General features: G+C 45.5%; 1 protein-coding gene across 1 annotated transcript in view; it reads left to right on the forward strand.

The window, feature by feature from the left end:
• The first annotated feature begins 1,403 nt into the window (after window positions 1-1,403).
• The window catches only part of LOC127567000 (formin-like protein 3), a 143,370-nt gene continuing 126,281 nt past the window's right edge, over window positions 1,404-18,492 (forward strand). The window contains exon 1 of the mRNA XM_052009605.1: window positions 1,404-1,877. Coding sequence (XP_051865565.1) covers window positions 1,764-1,877 — 114 coding nt within the window. The 5' untranslated portion in view covers window positions 1,404-1,763. The remainder of the gene's footprint in view (window positions 1,878-18,492) is intronic.

The following is an 18,492-nucleotide window of genomic DNA, read 5'->3' on the forward strand; positions in this document are numbered from 1 at the left end:
TGGAAGGTTGAGGGGTGGGAAATGGGAGTAAACAAATGAAGATAAAGGGAAAGGAACTAAAGAAAACTTTTAGTTTTTGAGGAAAATGCTTTTCCACACAGTGAGTGGAATGCAACAGCCAGAGTGGGGGCTAGGGAGGCAGATTGAGTGGGTAACATTCAAAAAGGAACATCTTAAGTGCTGGGAAGAAAAATTCCAGGGCTCTGGGAAGAGTGCAAGAGAGTGGGGCCAGCTGAACTGCTTTTGCAAAGAGTCTGCATGAACTTGATAGGCTGAATGTCATCCTGCCCTGGTGTCACCATGATTCAAGTTCAAGTTTATTGTCATAGGCATACATGCATTCACAGGGTATAAATGCCATGAAAATTAACTTTTTGCAGCAGCAACACAGTACATTACAAACACTATGTTAACATAAACTTTAAATTAACATAAATTATACAAATTTACACAACAAAATAAACAACAACGTAGTGCAACTTGAGAGAGAAAGAGAAAGAAATATAGTCCGAGGTAGTGTTAGGGTTTTTCAGAAATAACAATCAAGTCAATGATCAGCGGTAAAGAGTGGAGAAAATGAGACATGGAAACCAGACAAACAACACCACCAAACTCCATTTATATGGCCACCTATATACAGAAAACAGAATCCCAAAGTGCTTCACAAGAGTGTCATCAAACAAATTTGTGTCAAAAAGCCAAAAAAAGATATTAGGGCAGATGGACAAACAACCTTGGTCAGAAGTTGTTAAGGAATTTCTTAAAGGAAAGGGAGATACAGAGAGGTTTAAGGAGGGAATTCCAGAGCCTGAAAGCCCTGTTGCTGGTGGTGGAGCATGAAATCCAGGGTGACTGAGAGCCGAGACGAGTGCGGATAGCTGAGGGTTGTAAGGCTGAAGGTTACAGTGAGAGGGAGGTGCGAGGACCATGTAGGATTTGAAAGTAAGAGTGAGCATTTAGTTCTGTCGAAAAGCCATCGACCTGAAACGTTAACTCTGTTTTCTCCGTCCGCAGATGCTGCCTGGCCTCCTGAGCATCTCAAGTGTTTTTTTTTGGTGTTTGGAGAATGTTTTAAACGGAGACATTACTTAACCGGAGGCCAATGTAGAATCATTAAAGAAGCATATTTTTCTCCTCCTAATCCTCATGGTGCAGATTGTTTCAGTGCACGGATACCCTACAACGCTCCAACCTTCCAGAGACCAATATGGCAGAGGTGAATGTCCTCTATACAATGAGCGGAACTGCAATTCTCAGCGAGTCGCCACTGGCCCCTCCCTCCTTTGTCACAAGCGTGATTGACAACGGGCGCGGACCAATGGGGAAGAAGGTTTCCTCCTGAGTTAGTGAATGGGCGCGCGTTCACGCTCCCTCGTTGCTTTCAGCGGAGAGAGGCTGCGAGACACTGACGCTGAACAATGAATGGGGCGAGGGAGTCCTTACTACACAGCGAGGTAGACAGTCAGGAAGAAAGCTGCTGAAATGATTCCTGTGGGGTAATTTCCAACTGTTGGAAACTGATTTCTTCTGAGGACGGCGAGGAAGAGTTAAAATAACTTTTAAGTTTGGGAAAAAATATTTTGGCAAGTATTTTTTTTCCCTCAGAAGAAAACATGTGTACAAAGTTTTTGAAAAGTTTCGGACAGACCGGACACTGCGGGAGATCAATCCTTGGGAGTCTCCCACTCTGTGCCCCCCCCTCCCCAAGGGGAAATTAACGCAAAAAGGGGAATTTGAATTTCTTCTGTATTGCCCCGGATGAGATGGGAAACACTGGAAGTCTGGATGTGCAGACGAATTTGAGTGCTCAAACCATGCCGCTGAAGTTGCCAATGCCCGAACAATGCGAATTGGAGGAGAGGTTTGCGATGGTTCTGGTAAGTGGAGTTTTGACTCTTTTCATCAATTTCCTTTCCCTGGTCCTTCACCGGCGTCGTTTTTGAACTCGAATGCGCCAGTGGATCAGCCGTTTCTTTTGCCTCCGAATCGGTGAAGAATTAACAATCTGGCTTCGCCCGCCCCCAGACAGTAACGGTCACCATTTTCTAGTGAATTAAAGGGAAAGGGGCTCCTTTGCTGCGTTTACTGGGAACCAAATGCAGACAAACGGCGCTGTCACCCCAGAGTGCTTCGGCTTACATGACTGAACTCTGGTAACTGGCGTGTGTGTATCTCAGCTCTCACTTACACTTGAAAGCCAGATTCTTATTCAGACGGCTGACAGTTCAATTTACAGTCACGGAAGGCAGATGTCGGAAAGGAGAGGAAAACAAGCTATCCGCTATCTTTGTGACTTGTTTCCCTCTCCTCACCCCCCCCCCCCCGCGCCGCCCCCACAGGCCACAGTTTACTAACCGAGGGTCTCTTAGGGAAAAGAGCTGGGTTTGAACTGGAAGCATTTTTTTAAAAGTTTAATATTCTTGCTTTAAAAGTTGCTGTCAGGGTACAAACCGAGGAGGTGACTTGTTTTTGTTTTGGGGGCGGGGGAGGCATTATCAAATGTAAGACGCCTGCAGTTTTAAGGTCCCTTGTGAAGTAAATTCTGCCCCCTCCCCTCCCTCCGACGCTCTCCCCTCGGTGTTGTAAGCGCCGAGTCCCGCAGGGTCTTTCAGAAAGAAATCCGGATATGTTTCTGCAGTTGGGTACAATCTCAGCTCCGTAACAAAGTTGTCACGGCCGGACCATGCCGGGGCAAGTGTTGAGCGCAATAACAGATGGCAAATGAGTGGTATCAGTGCACCAGCCGAGATGCGCTGATGGGTCGGATAATCTGTGCTCGTTCTCTGAGATTCCACTTCTTTTGTTGATGTCATTTGCTCATCTTCCGTAATAGTTTTGTGGGTGGGAGCTCGGGGGGGGGGAGGAGGTGTGAAGGTGCGTTGCTGTGGGAGAGGGTCGGAGGGGGTGGTGGTGATGAAATGCAGAGATTGCCATTGCCTTGGATTGTTGGTTTATTAACCTCTGGGCTGGGGACGGCTTGTTGCTGCCGCCCGGTGTCCCAACCTGCACCCAGACGAGTTCGCCTATCAGAAAGATTGCAGATGCTGGAATCTGGAGCGAAAATAAAACCGCTGGAGGAACTCAGCGGGTCAGGCAGCATCTATGGAGGGAAATGGACAGTGGACGTTTCAGGAACGTCAACTGTCCACTTCCCTCTACAGATGCTGCCTGACCCGTGAGTTCCTCCAGCAGAGACACCAGAGACTGCAGATACATAGAACATTACAGCACAGTACAGGCCCTTCGGCCCACGATGTTGTGCCGACATTTTATCCTGCTCTGAGATCTATCTCACCCTTCCCTCCCACATCCCCCTCCATTTCTTTATTATTCATGTGTCTATCTAAGAGCCTCTTAAATGTCCCTAATATATCTGCCCCCACGCACCCACCACTCTCTGTGTAAAAAAAAACTTAGCCCTGACATCCCCCCTATACCTTCCTCCAATCACCTTAAAATTATGTCCCCTTGTGTTAGCCATTGTCACTCTGGGGAAAAGTCTCTGACTGTCCACTCGAATCTGGAGCAACACACAATCTGCTGGAGGAACTCAGCAGGTCGAGCAGTATCTGTTGGGGGAGAGGAACTGTCAATGTTTTGGGGCCAAGCCCTGCACTGGGACTCAGATTTCAGGATGCAGAGTTCCTCCAGCAGTTGTGTTTTGGCTCTTGGTGTGGTAGTGCCTTTACTTCAAGATTATCATTCCTTTTCTAATCTTGTTCTCACAACCCCCCTCCCATCTCTAATCTTTCCAGCCCTACAACCCTCCAACACCCCCACTCTGAAAACTAAAAATAAACTGCAGATACTGGAAATCTGAAATAAAAACAAAATATCGGAAACACTCAGCAGGTTAGGCAGCATCTGTGGAGAGAGAAACAGATTTAATGTTACAGGTTGATGATCTTTCATCAGAACTTCCATCTGGTCTCTTCATCCTCAGACTTAATGACTCCCCCATTGGTGGCTGAGACCCGAAGCTCTGGAATTCCCTCCCTAAGCCCCTTGGCCCCTCTCTCCTCTGTTTAAGATGCATACTAAAACATGCATCTTTATCACCCGCTCTAAAGTATCCTCCCTTGGTTTGGTGGAGACACAAGAGGTTCTGCAGATGCTGGAATCTGGAGCAACACACAAAGTGCTGGAGGAACTCAGTCCAGATGAAGAGTCTCGGCCAGAAACGTTGGCCTTCCACTTCCCTCCACCGATGCTGCCTGACCTGCTGGTTCCTCCAGCATTTTGTGTGTGTTGCTCCATGGGTTCAGTGTTGCTTTCTGTTCGATTACGTGCTTGTGAAGCCCCAGCCTTCTACTTTTGGGCTACACGAGACTAGTAACCCTGCATGATTTTAAGTGAGTATTATGGAACACAGACGGGATTGCTCCCCTGCGAGCAGGCATGGACCAGAGGAGCCAAATAGCCTCTTACTGTGTCATTATGAGTGAGAAAAATGTGCCACCCAGTGAATCTTAAGGTTTGACCCTTCCTTCTGCCCCCAACCTTAATATTGAATTAAGGAGCAATGGACTGTGGTCACTCAACAGCATTTAGGAAACTTTGGCTTCTCCTGTCCTGTTTTCTCCCCTACCCACCACCCCCTCCCCCCCCCCCCCCCCCAAAAAAAAGTCTTGAGAAAGTAAAGGGAGAGAGAGGAACCCAGCATAGGGGGAGGGATCCGAGGCCTGGCATCTATCGCATCGAGTTTTGAAAGCTTGATAATTACTAGGTCCGTGCTATTGTTTTGGGCTATTCAACATGCTGTGCTTTGAACAGATTTGATTTCTTGCATTGAGCATTAGGCAAGAGTGGGATCTGACTCTTAGTCTGGATCAGCTGCTTTGTATTCCTTCAATGGCCTGGCTCTACCCCATGATGTTAGTGGTTTCATGTGAGGTTAGTGTGGCTGTTGTTTCTTTTGTATAAACTTGCATCTGTACAGCACCTTAACCATCCCAAAGTTCTGCCTACCAAACCTGGTACTATGCCACGTTTAGGAAAGTGGGGGTGGATTTCAAGATACATCGGAAAGGTGGAGAAGTTTAGGGAGAAAATTCCAGAGCTGAAGGTTCACTGCTAACAGTGAACAGAAATGGGGGCCCAGTTGTGAACAGCCATTGGGCTAGAAGGAAGGTGTCAAACCTGAAAGTTCACTGGGTAGCACATCTTCCTCACTTATTATGACACAGAAGAAGGCCATTGGGTCCATGTCGGCTCCTAGGGGGAGCAATCTCATCAGTCTCATTCCAACCAGAAGCCTTGCAACTTACTCACTCTCACACATACTCATCAACTCCCCTTTAAATCTACCCACTGTCTGCTGAGGTTCAGTAGCACTGATCTCATCACTAAGTCAGAAAGTCGTGGTTTGCAGTCCCACACCATAGATGTCCAGATATCATCCAGACCATCACATCACTGAGGGAGTGTGACTGTGTTGAAAGTGTGGCCATGTAAACTAAAGCCATACTTTTCAGTAGACATAAAAGATCCCATGATACTTTAGAGAAAAGCATGGTAGTCCCCTAAGTCACGGCCAATAATTGTTCCCCCAACCGGTATCACTAAACCAGATTATTTGGTGACATCGCTGTTTGTGGGAGCTTGCTGTGCCCAAATCCATTGACATTTTTCCTGCATTCACTGTGAAGCTCTTTGGATATTGTAAAAGATGCTACATAAATGCAAATAGGTGGCACAGAGCTACTGCCTCATAGCTCTAGGGACCTGGGTTTGATCCTGACCTCCGGTGCTGTCTGAGTTTGTGTGTTCTCCCTGTGACTGTGTGGCATGGGTCTTCTCTGGGTGCTCCATTCTCCTCCCACGTTCCCAAGGATTTGCCAGTCAGTGGGTTAGTTGGCCAGTGTACACTGTCCCTTGTGTGCAGGTGAGTGGCAGAATTTGGGGGGGGTGTGGTGGGGATTGATGGGAATGTGGGGAGAGTAGGTTATAGGGGAAATTAGTGGGGGAACGGGATTGCTCTGCGAACTGACAGAGACTCAGTGGGCTGAAGTCGCCCCTTATATGCCCAAAGGAAATATGAAATGAGTCTTTGTTATTTAACCCACTGGAGAGCACTGGCCACATTTTAATGAGAGGAGCACAGTAGGCGGAGGAAACCATCCTGTCTGATTGTTGCAGAGAGTGGGCTAACTCTTCTCCAGATGATCACCTGTGAGAGACTTGCATTGGTTTATTGAAGAGGTGTGCAAAAGGGTATGTGGTTTCCTAGGCTCAGAATAATTGGTTGCCTTTGTAGACATCTTTGAGAGGGGCTATTCACTCACAGCCTGAGAGGGCACCTTGGAAAAGAGGGGTCTGACTGGGCACTGAAAAGTTATTTGTGCTTGAAATGGCTTTGTTCTTTCTGCTGGATGCTGCAGTGGCCTGCATACCTTACTATACATGTCTCTCATCCACAGCAGAGAATTCATTTGGTTCCATGCATATCCAAACAGTCCTGCTGAATTTTGCACATTCTTGGAAGCAAGTTCCACTGTTTCTGTGCAACTGGTTTCATTTTGGGAAATTATTCCCACCCTTAGCCAAAGTCAAAAGTTCAGTCTTTGGGTAAATTGTGCCTTGTGGCTCCTTTGTGTGTCTTGGGAGTGTTATAAACTGCCAAAGCCAGTTGACATAACCCGTCTGTCGAGCCATGAAAATGCCTGGGAAGACTGGCAGTTTAGTGGTTGATTTGTACTGATTTCGTTGTGCTGTCAGTTGCGGCTCTGCGCGTAACACACTCACCTCCAAGCCAAACGCCGGAGACAAAAGTCCATGCTGACACCACAGTGCAGTGGTGAAGGAGTGCTGCACTGTCAGGTGAGAGTTATCTTATTCTCAGTGTGTAAGTGAACTAGTTTTTGATTGGTACTTCATTCCAGATTGAATTTGATGACTTGCTATTCATTTTCTTGCAAACATGCATTCAGGGTAAGGGGTAAGAGGTTTAGAGAAGACCGAGGAAGAACTTTTTCACCCAGAGTGTGGTTAGAATCTGGATTGGGCTGCCTGAGGGGGCAGTGGAGGCAGAAGCTCTCACAAGATTTAAGAAGCGTCTGGACAAGCCCTGGAATTGCCGAGGCTTCTGACCACATGCTGGTAAATGAGATTAGTGTAGATGGGTACTTGAAGGTCAGCATGGACATGGTGCGCCGAAGGGCCTGTTTCTGCACTGTATGATGCTATGTTGTCCTGGAAAAGGTTGATCCCTCAATTAAAATCAGAAAATAAAGATCAGATTATGTGGTCCATGTCACACTGCAGAATGTTTGCTGTGTGCAAATCTTCTGCTGCATGTCTTGCAACATTTTAAACATATTTCACCAACTGTCAAGCATTTTGGGACCTCCTGAAAAGCGCTACAAGAAATCTGTCTTTTTAATTATGATTGGCTAAAAAGCCATCACATGTCAGAAAGTAGCTCTGACGACAAATGCAGGTGTTTCCTATGAGAGAGGAGTGGGTGTTCTTTGTTTGATTTCCCCCTCGAGATGAAGAATGCAAGATCTGGAAAAGGGCAGTACTTTAGGCACCACAGTGCTTTTATTCTCTTGAGGGCTGATATAATTTGGGTGCTTAAGATGATTTTAAGGATTGGATAGGGTGGGTAAAAAGCAACCATTTCCTCTTGAGAGGGTGAACGTCCAGAATAAAGATGGAGCAGCCCATCATTTGTTGTTTGGGATGAATTGCTTCTTCGCACAAAGGATAACGGAAATCTGGGAAACTTCTCCCTACCCCCTCATCAACCCCCCTGAACAGTTGAGGTGAAGATAGATGTGGGTGCTTGTTTGTGTGAGCACATGTCCTATAGACGTGTGGTTCAATTAAAAATGTCAGCACTGCAATGTTTTGTTGTATAAGGGTTACAGAACCAAAGTGGATTAAAGATGCAGATCAGTTATGACCTAATCAAATGGTGGGTCAGACTCAGAGCTGTGTGATCTCCTCTCTTTCTTAGGTTTCAGTTCCTGGGGCAGTTTTGTCAGATTTGCTCGCTCTGTAAAAGTGGATTTGTTTATTGTGTTGTCATGTGATCAGGCCCCAGAGCAGCCGTCCCAAACATACGGGTGCTGGTGATGATGGAAGTTTCACTCGAATAGTTTAACCCTTCTTGGGTCATCCAACTCCAGTGCAAACATTGCCCAAAGCATATTGAATATTCTAATTTAACAATGGTATATTAGTATTCAGAGAACTATGTCGAATTTTACAGGAGATCCATGCTACATTCAGGCCACCTTTATCTTGCTCTATCAACATGTCCTTCTGTCTCATATCTGCATCTTGGTCACTGAAGGATTCTTTCCGCTATTTTAGACACATTGAAATTTCAGTATCATGGGGCAATTGATTCATTTGTCACTGAACACTTTGGCTCTGTGTATGTGGTTGAGTATTCTAAAGTGATGGAAGGGTGGGTCAGTGGAGATAGAAGCAGATTGTTCCCAGAAGTTGAGGCTTCTAGAATAAGGGACTCCAGATCCAAGATAAAATAGGAGAGATTTAGAATTGGCAGCAAGAGAAACCTCTTTGCACGCAGAACTCAATGTCTCTGGGTATTCACTCCCCAGGTTAGTGGTTGAGGCAGAAACTATTGCCAACTTTCAAGATTAGGTTTAATAATTGGATCCTCAGAGTGAGTGAGTATCTTCACAGCTAACTGCAGGCTGTTGTATCCATTTCAATCCTGATGCAGCACACAAGTGGAAACTCCCTCTCAGCATGTGGTGCTCTTTACCAGAGCAGTAATAGGGCTGCTTTCTGATGGGGTATAATCTCCTTATTTGGATTGTATTACTATTAAGCAAAAGTAATTTCATAAGCAAAGAATACAGTCTTTGATCACTGCATTGTCATGGTACTTGAACTGAGCAGAGTCTTTGAAGCAGCAAGGTTTGGTTGTTGGTTGCTATTGATGTGATTGATCTCCATTCTAAGGCTGGTATGATATGCACCTTTGGTCAGAACTATCAGGGAATAAGCATCAGCCATGGTCCCTGCTGCAGTGACTTCTGATGGCTGTTGAATGCATAAAATCAGGCTTGGCTGTGTTCCTCTCCAACCCCTTCCCTCCAGTTAAATGTCCTGCTGGCAGATGTTGTCCAGGTGTCGACTGTGGATCACTTGGCAACTCTCCATGAGTGAAAGGGCTGTGGGTTTAATTCTCGTGGCTGAGACTTGAGCACAAAGTCTAGGCAGTCATCCCAGTCCAAATCAGCAAACAGTTTTGCACTTATGCCTGCAACTGCACTAAGTGCTACATCCGTCCCTACACCTCCTCCCTCACCATCATTCAGGGTCCCAGACAATCCTTCCAGGTGAGGCAGCGCTTCACCTGTGAGTCTGAGGGTGTCATTTATTGCATTTGGTGCTCCTGGTGTGGCCTCCTGTACATCGGTGAGACCCGATGCAGATTGGGTGACCGCTTCGTCAAGCACCTTGGCTTCATCTGCTGCAACAGCCAGGACCTCCCGGTGGCAACCAGCTTCAATTCCACATCCCACTCCCACACTGACATGTCTATCCACGGCCTCCTCTACTGCCATATTGAGGCCAGGTGCAGGTTGGAGGAACAACACCTCATATCCACCTTGGGAGCCTCCAACCTGATGGCCTCAACATCAATTTTTCTAACTTCTGCTAACCCCACCCCTTCTCCCCCCCCCCCCCCCCCCGTCCACTTATTCCTGTGGCTCCCTTCCCCTGCCTTGATGACCTGCCCATCTCCTCTCCTTCCCTCCTCCATCCTTTATTCCATGGTCTACTGTCCCTTCCTACCAGATTCCTCCTCCTTCGCCCTTTGCCTCTTCTACCTATCACCTCTCAGCTTATTACATCTTCCCCCTCTCAACTGAACTCACCTGTCACCTGCCAGCCTGTGCTCCTCCTCTTCCCCCCCCCCCCCCCCCCCCCACCTGGACTCGCCTATCCCCGAACTCACCTACCACCTGCCTGCGTGTGCTCCTCCCCCTCCCCACCACCTTATTCCGGCTTCTGCCCTCTTCCTTTGCAGTCCTGATGAAGGGTCTCGTCCTGAAATGTCGACTGTTTATTTCCTTCTGTAGATGCTGAGCTGCTGAGTTCCTCCAGCACTTTTTGTGTATTGCACTGTTCCAAGAGGTTGGTTAACTGAAGTGCATTCCAATTAGTTAGACATTGGCTTTATTGTCTGGAAGTACCATCCTTCAAATGACACTTTAAACCAAGGCCCCTTATGTCCAATTGGATGGATGTAAAAGATCATATGACATTATTTGGAATAACAGGTGACTTATTGTTTCTCCTGTTCAATATATGTCCCTTAACCAACTGCAAGTTATTATTTGGTTATTATCTCATTGCTGCTTATGGGAGCTTCCTGTGAAATGATAGCAGGAGTAGTCTATTATGGCCCCTCAAGTCTGATTCTATCAGCCTTAGCCTTGAATATACACTGTGGCTGAGCATCCACAGCCCTCTGGGGGAAAATATTCCAAAGATTCATGATCATCTGCATGAAGAATTTTCTCCTTGTCTCCATTTGAAATGTTCAACCCCTCATCCTGAGATTGTGATTCCTCATTCAGGACTCTCCAGTCAACGGAGGCAGTCTTTCTTCATCTACCCTCTCAACCCCACTCAGAACCTTGTATGTGTCAATGAGATCCCCATGAATTCTTCTAAGCTACAGATAATAGAGGCCAATCCTACTCGATTGTTTTTCATAGGACAAGTCCTCATCCCAGGAATCAATCCAGTGAATCTCTGCTATACTAACTCCAATGCCAGTGTATTCCTCCTCCAGCATGGAGACCAAAACTGTGCACAATTCTCCAAATGTGGCTGCACCAAAACTCCGTGCAATCTTAGCAAGACCTCCTCCTCACTTTTGTACAATAATGGTCAACAGACAGTTAGCTGCCTTCATTGCTTGCTCTACCTGCATGTTTACTTTCTGCATTTATGAGTTAGGTCCCCTTGTACACAAACATTTACAGGTTTCTCACCATTTTAAAAAAGGATTTTCAATTCTTCCTACCAAAATGGATCACCCCACCCACTATACTCCATCTTCTTGCCCACTGATTTAATTTGTTTAAATCCCTGTGCAGACATTTTGTGTCCTCACAACTCACTTTTAAACCTAGATTTGCATCATCAGCAAATGTATGGATTCTGTAACCGTCATCTGTCATTAGTGTAGATTGTAAATAGCACAGCCCTTTTGACAGTTTCCTGTGGCACCCCACTCGTGACAACCGGCCAATCTAAAAACAATCTTATTCCTATTATCTATATTTCTGCTCCTTTTAACTAATCCTTTATCTGTGCTAATGTAGTTTTGTCAACCCCATGATCCCTTATTTTAGTAACAACCTTATCAAATGGCTTTTTAAAATCCAAATTTACATTCACTGGTTTCCCCCTAATCTCCACTGCTGGCCACATCCTCAAAATTTCCAGATTTGTCAAACACAATTTCCCTTTCATAAAAACATATTGACCCTCTTTTCATCATGTTACTATTTTCTAAGTGACAGCTTATCAGGAATAAAACAGAAAATGCTGGAAACACTGAGCAGGTCAGGCAGTATCTGTGGAGAGAGAAACATAGTTGAAACAACATTGTTTCTCTGTCCACAGGTGCTGTCTGACCTGCACAGTGTTTTCAGCATTTTCTGTTCTTTATTTCAGATTTCCAGCATCTGTTTTTCATGAGCCACATTATCAAGTAATTGATAATGAATTCCAGCATTTTCCCTGCAACTGATGTCAGAGTAATTGGCTAATATTTCCTATTTTGTTACTCCCTCCTTTCCTGTTACATTTTCCACTTTCCAATCTGCAGGGATTATTCCAGAAACTATGGAATCTTAGATGATCATCACCAATGCATCTCCTAATTTTGCAACTACCCCTTTAGAATTCTGGAATGCAAGCTATTAGATGTAGGAGATTGTCAACTTATAGTCCTCTTAATTTCTCCAGTACTTTCTCTTTACAGATATTAATTAAGTTCCTCACTGTCATTAGACATTATTTCTGCCGCAGGTATCTCTTCATTGAAGACACAATAAAAGATACTTGTTTAATGCCTCAACCGTTTCTTTATTTGACAATTACAATTTCTCCCACCTTTGTCTCTAGGAGTTTTCTTTCTTTTTACATAATTGCATCTCTTAATTTTTTAAATTTCTTACCAATTTACTCTCATAGTCCATCTTTTTAAAAATATTTTGGTCACCCTTTGCTGCTTTCAAAATCTTTCCCAACTCTCACATTTACTTCTCTTGGCAACATTATAAACCTCTTCTTTCTAATCTTAACATTATACTTAACCTTCTTAGTTAGCCACGGATAGATCACTTTTGCTATGGAGTTTTTATTTCAACAAATGTATATTCCATGAATGAAATATTTCTCAATGTTTGCCATTATTTATCTACTGGGAAACCTCCAAATTTAGTTTGGCCAATTCACCCGTCATACCTGTGTAATTGGCTTTGTTTAAGATAAAGACATTAGTTTCCAATTGAATTGTGTCACTCTCAGACTGAATAAAAAATAAATCTATCATTTTGTGATCACTTTCCCTCAGAGGATCCCTTACTCTGAAATCACTAATTCACCCTGTCGCATCATGTAAAACAAGATTCAAAATAATCTGTTCCTTGTTGGTTCCACAATATGTTGTTCCAGGAGGCTGTCCCAAATTCATCGGATGAATTTATTATCCCAACTTGCCAAATTGCTTTGCCCAGTTTAATCCCTCACAATTATTTGTGTTTCACATTTGCTTCAAATGTATTTCTTAATTCATTCTTTCTCTAATTGTGTTAATGCTATTAGGGGCATGTAAACCTTAAAGGTCAATACATGCTGACTAGTTGTCTCTTTCCTCTCTCCAATACTGTTTCCACTTCCTGTTCGTCTAAGCCAAGATCATTTTTCATTATAAATCTTCTCCTCCTATTATCATCAGAGATAACCCTGCTCCCCCCTCCACCTTCCCTACAACCCTCATCTTATCTATTTCAGCTGTCCTTCTCAGATGTCAGGTACCCTTGCACGTTTAATTACTAGCCTTGGTCACCATGGAGCCAAATTTCTGTATTAGCTCAGATCCAATTCATTAATTTCTGTATGTGCCATTAATTTGTCTATCTTATGCTTCTCACATTCAAATATGATGCCTTTAATTTTAACTTTTTAGCATTTTCCTTGATATGACATATCACATATGTGATATTGCAATTAAACTTTATCCCTTCTGTCATTCTGTATACTGTTACTTTCCTCTATAGCCTTGTCCTCTCTTTTCTGTAATTTTCCTTCCCGAACCCATCACCAAGTTTTTTAGTTGAAAGCTCCATCTACTGCCCTAGTTATATGAATAATCTAGATCCCAGTCCCAACCTATTTTTAGCAACAACCTGCTCAACTCTGATGCAGAGTTTCAACCCGAAATGTCGACTATTCCTGTCCTCCCACCACAGATGCTGCTCGACCCGCTGAGTTCCTCCAGCAGACTATGTGTTGCTCCAGATTCCAGCATCTGCAGTCTCTTGTGTCTCCAACATCTTTTTAAGTGGAGCCCATCCCAATAGAACGGCTCCCTCTTCACCCAGGACCACTGCCAGTGCGTCATGAATTGAACCCCTTTTTTCTTTGACCCACTGACCTCCCAACTGTGTATTGAGTTGCTTTACCTATTGAATCGTACACCAACCTGTGCACTTTTCAAATTGCAACACAAAGGGTGAAGTTTTCTACTTCAATTTTGTCCCAAGTTCCTCAAAATTCCTCACCAGGATCTCATCCCAGTTCACTCTGTAGGTTTCAATGTTGCCTTGACCACTGGATCCTTTTCCCCAACCCCACTCCAACACTTCTTCAGCACTATTAACCCTGGCAGCAGGCAACTGGAACAGCCCTCAATACTCCTGGGAGTCGCGGCTGGAGAGGACAGTATTTATTCCCAACCCCACCACTATCACATGAGAAAATTGGCCGCGATCTTTCTACATCACAGTTGTGGCTGGACTTTTCAATACAAAAAGTACTTTGTTGGCCATGAAGAGATTTGGGATTTCCTGAGCTTGTGAAACGAGGCGCAGACCCCATGCTAAGTCACTGGAAAGCCAGTGTGGGCATTGCGATCCGGGTGACTTTGTTTTCGCTCGGCACCTCTGGCCGAGTCCTGAGCGCAGGTCAGGGGTCGTCTGTCAGGCGGTGGGTTCCGGAAGGAGGTTGGAGGGCGGGGTTCACCGGGAAAAGTGGGACAGGCCAGAATTCCCCACTGCTGGCAGATTCTGTGGAAGCGCCACTCACCGGCGCTGCAGATACTCCCGGGGGGTGGTCGGAAGCGTGGTTTCCAGGCTGTGCAAAATGCTTTTAAATCTCTTCGGTCTGCTCATCAAGACAGCGAAGAGAAACTCTGCCGTTGTCTGTCTTGTCATGTGTGGACAATGGCTGGTCGTTTCAGCAACAGGCTTTTCATCAGCAGCTTCCTGTCAACATGCACTGAAACTGCGAGGGCGCCCTCGAATCCTGCCTCACCAGCAGAAAATCTGCACCTCTCCCTCGTGGGCGAGCTCCTGCAACTAACTGCATGTCGGGGCTTCCTTTCGCAAAGTCGTTCTGCTTGGGGTCATTTGTGGTGTCTGAAACTGCCGTGGTTCTGCGGCAGGGTGAATGAAGCTGTGCACCCTTGCACTTTGTTTTCACTCGATCGTGCTGAGTTCCAATTAACTTCATCCTGTTCGAAAGACCTTTAAAATTATGAAGATGTTTGGTAGGGTCGAGACAGACATGTTTCCGTTTGTGGGCAAGACCGGAACCTGGGACCAGAGGTACAAAGCAGTCACTAAGAGATGTAACTGAGGAGGAACCTTCACCAAAATAGCTTAAAATACATAACTGTTGCCACAGCGAGTGGTCGAGGCGATTATCATAGATTGGGGGTGAGGGGGCGAACTGTATATCTAACCAATAAAGTTTATTTTAATAAAAATTGAAGGGTGTTCTGTGCTGTTAGGGTGAGATGGGTAAGGTGGGAGGAGGCTTATTGGGAGCATTAACGACACTGAACGTTTGTTAGGACATCTGGCCTGTTTTTTGTGCTGTGGGATCCATCTGTGCACCCCTGTCCCTTCCTCTCACACTACCCTTCCTCGGCATGCCACCTCACAGTCTTGGTGCCCCTCCACTTCTGGCGGCCTGCACCACAGCTTCAGCCACCCAGGCTCCAGGACGCCTCAGCCCCTATCTCCTCCTTGATGGGTGGAAGAGCTTGGCCAACCTTGGTGATGTTTCTCAATGGCTCAGTGCCAGATTTTGTATGATAATGTTTCCTGGCTTATCTTGTGAAGGTAATGTGCTGGCTGCACATAAGAGTTTTGGGGTGGAAGGGGTTTTGGGGGTGGGAAGTGCTCCAATCAGCCCAGCAGGCCTGGTCCAACATGCCTGGGTGTCTTGGCTTCATATCTCTTTACGCTTTTGCCCATCAAAGAATGGTCAATATCAGCCTTGATCGCTTCAATTGATCCCTGCACTCCTTCCCAGCATCCACAGCCATTCTGGGGCATAGAAATGCACACCATTTCCATGACATTTTCCCTGAAAATGGTGCTTCCAAATTTCCCTCCCAAATGGTCTGGCTCCCCCTTTTAAGATGGTATCCCCTCTATTATCTAAGCAGAGGAAGTAGAGTAGACAAGTAGAGACTATCAAACACTGGTAACAGTTTAACATCACCCCTCATCTTCTAAACTCAAGTTTAACAAATCTGGAACAAAGCTTACAAAGAACATGGTATGCTATAGATTAGCCAGCTCAACACACATCCAGGATGGAGTGGCCCAGCTGTCAGAAGCTTGGCACCACCCAGGACAAAGCAGCTAGTTTGATCGGCATTCCACCCACACCCCCGAAACACACTCTTCCCTCCACGCCGCGCACAGTGGTCGCAGCGTGCACCACGCTACACCTTGCACTGCAGTTATTTGCCCGGGCTACTCCAACAGCACCTCCCAACCCACATCCTCGACCATGAAGAAGGACAAGGTAACACCGCTGCCTGTAGTTCCCCTCCCACTCACACACACCATCCTGACTTGGAAATATATATCGTTAGACCTTCATTGTTACTGGGTCAAAATTCTGGAACTCCCTCCCCAACAGCACTGTGGGAGTACCTTCACCAGAAGGACTGCAGCGGTTCAAGAAGGCAGCTCACCCCCCCCCCCCCCCCCTTCCCATTGGGGTATGAGCAATAAATCCCAGCGATGCCCGGATCCCAAAAATGAATAAAGAGTCTGGAAATGGAAATAGGGGATAAAAACACATCAACTGTTCAGTTCAGTTCCTTCCTTTCCCTACCCCACTCACAAGATCAATTGCAAAAGAAGGATGAGTAACTATAGATGTATTTCTTGCATTTCGCAAGGAAGGCTTTGTAGCTTTGAGAAGTTATGGAATTGCTCTGGCTATGAGGTGTTGCTTTCTACCTTTCGGTCTGGGTTAGAGGACACAAGGTGGGTGCTGTTGCTGAGTGTTGCCTCTCAACTAGAGGCAAACACGTGGAGTTGTTAGGTTTTATGCTCATTTAAAAAAAACCTGTTTTTAAAAAAAAGTCCTGTGATGCCAGAGTCCATGACAAGTAAATGGGATGTATGCAAATGTTGAGCACGTCCATGTGCCCTGATCAAGTAAGTTTTCTCACCCCACCCAATTCTCTCCCCAAATCTTTTTGATGGACAGGCCTGGGAGGTTGGTGGTGGCGTAAAGTAACGTAGCTCCCCATCTGGTTGAAACGACCGTTCTTCACATTTTGACTTTGAAGGCAGGTGTTGGCTGGCTATTTGGCCACACAAGGCATCCCATCAAAGTCTTGTACCACCCAGTCCTCAATGTTCACTGTGCAACACCTATCACTGGATAGACCAACAAGAGCAGCAGAAGCCTCCATTGCTATTAGCATCTTTAGGGCACCAAAGCATCTCAGTTGGCAAGAAACTGTGGCACTAAAATTAGTGCAGTTGAGCAAAGGCTTGGTCCAAAGTAGGTTTTAAGGAAAGTCTTTAAGGAGGAAAGAGAGATGCAACAGGAAGAGAATTCCAAGCTTGGGGGCAGATACTTAGAGGCATGGCTGATGATGGTGGAGTGATCATATTTGATCACTAGGACGGCAGAGATCTTCAGGGTTGCAGAGCTGGAAGAGAGGCCAGAGAAGGGGAGGAGAAAGGGTGGAAGAATTTGAAAACCAGAGTAATTGGGAACGCAGAATGATTTCCCCACTCTCCTATCAGATACAGGCACAGGCGCCCAGGGCAGTTATCCCATTCAACATTGGCTGAAATCAGGTGGTCCACGATAGACTGAGCAGGAATCAAGGGACCACTGGAAATCCTCAACAGGTCAGGCAGCATCTGTGGAGAAGGAAACAGTTAACATTTCAGGTCAATGACCCTTTGTCTGAAGCAGGAAAAGGCAAGATCTGTGACTAGTTGTAAGACGCAGGGGAAGAAGGGACGGGAGCAAAGAAATGGGAAGCAAACTGCAATAAAACCCGCTGATGCTGGAGATCGGAAATAAAAACAGGAAACGCTGGGGATAGTCAGCATTCAGGCAGCATTTGTGGAGAGAGAACCAGAGCTAATGTTCCAGGTCAACGACCCCTCATCAAAATGGGGAAAATCGAACATGTTTTCAAATTGCAGAGAAGGGGGAGGGACGGAAGGAACAAAGGACATGTTTGCAATAGTGGTGGTGGTACTGGCTGAGAAAGGATGATGTAGGCTTGTTAATCACAGCTGATTTTTCTGTAGGAGGTTTAAATAGAAGGAGATGAGTAGGAGAGGATAGAGGGAACTGTGATACAAAGCACTAGTTGCTGGAAATCTGAAATGAAATGCTGGAGATAGTCAGCAGGTCAGGCAGCACCTGTGGGGGGAGAGAGAGAGAGAGAGAGAGAAGAAAAACGAGTTAACAGTACTAGTTGGCGATCCTGTATCAAAACTGCGAAGGCAGGAGAAATTGGGTAAGAAAAGGGGTGATGGGGCAAAGTGAAAGAGGGTGGGAATGGTACGGAAAAAGAAATGAGTTTCATTGGGCTTGGCCTGAACTGCTGTCCATGTTGTCATGGCTTAGAGAGTCCATGTAGTGAAACGGATCTGAGCTAATCCACAAGCATGTGAACTGACACTGAGTCAAGTTCTATATTTTGCAAATGACTGAACCAAGGCTTTTCCCCTTTTCTTGATCTAAAATGCTATTTTTGATACTTAATGGATTTGTTCACCTACCCTTTGTGTGGGTGCACTGGAAGACTGCCTTTAGGAGAAAGCTGATATGTAAATATTTCTTTAAACGTTATTTTGATTTAAATCCCTAACCTTATCGTCTTCAGTGGTTTGGGGATGGTAGCAGAAACCACAGGAAATCTTGTATGTTTCAACTAGCAGAAGTCCAGGACTCTAGACATTAAATTTGGTCATCATCTAAGCTTAG

This window comes from Pristis pectinata, chromosome X (genome assembly GCF_009764475.1).
Source record: "Pristis pectinata isolate sPriPec2 chromosome X, sPriPec2.1.pri, whole genome shotgun sequence".
Classification (NCBI taxonomy): Eukaryota; Metazoa; Chordata; class Chondrichthyes; order Rhinopristiformes; family Pristidae; genus Pristis; species Pristis pectinata.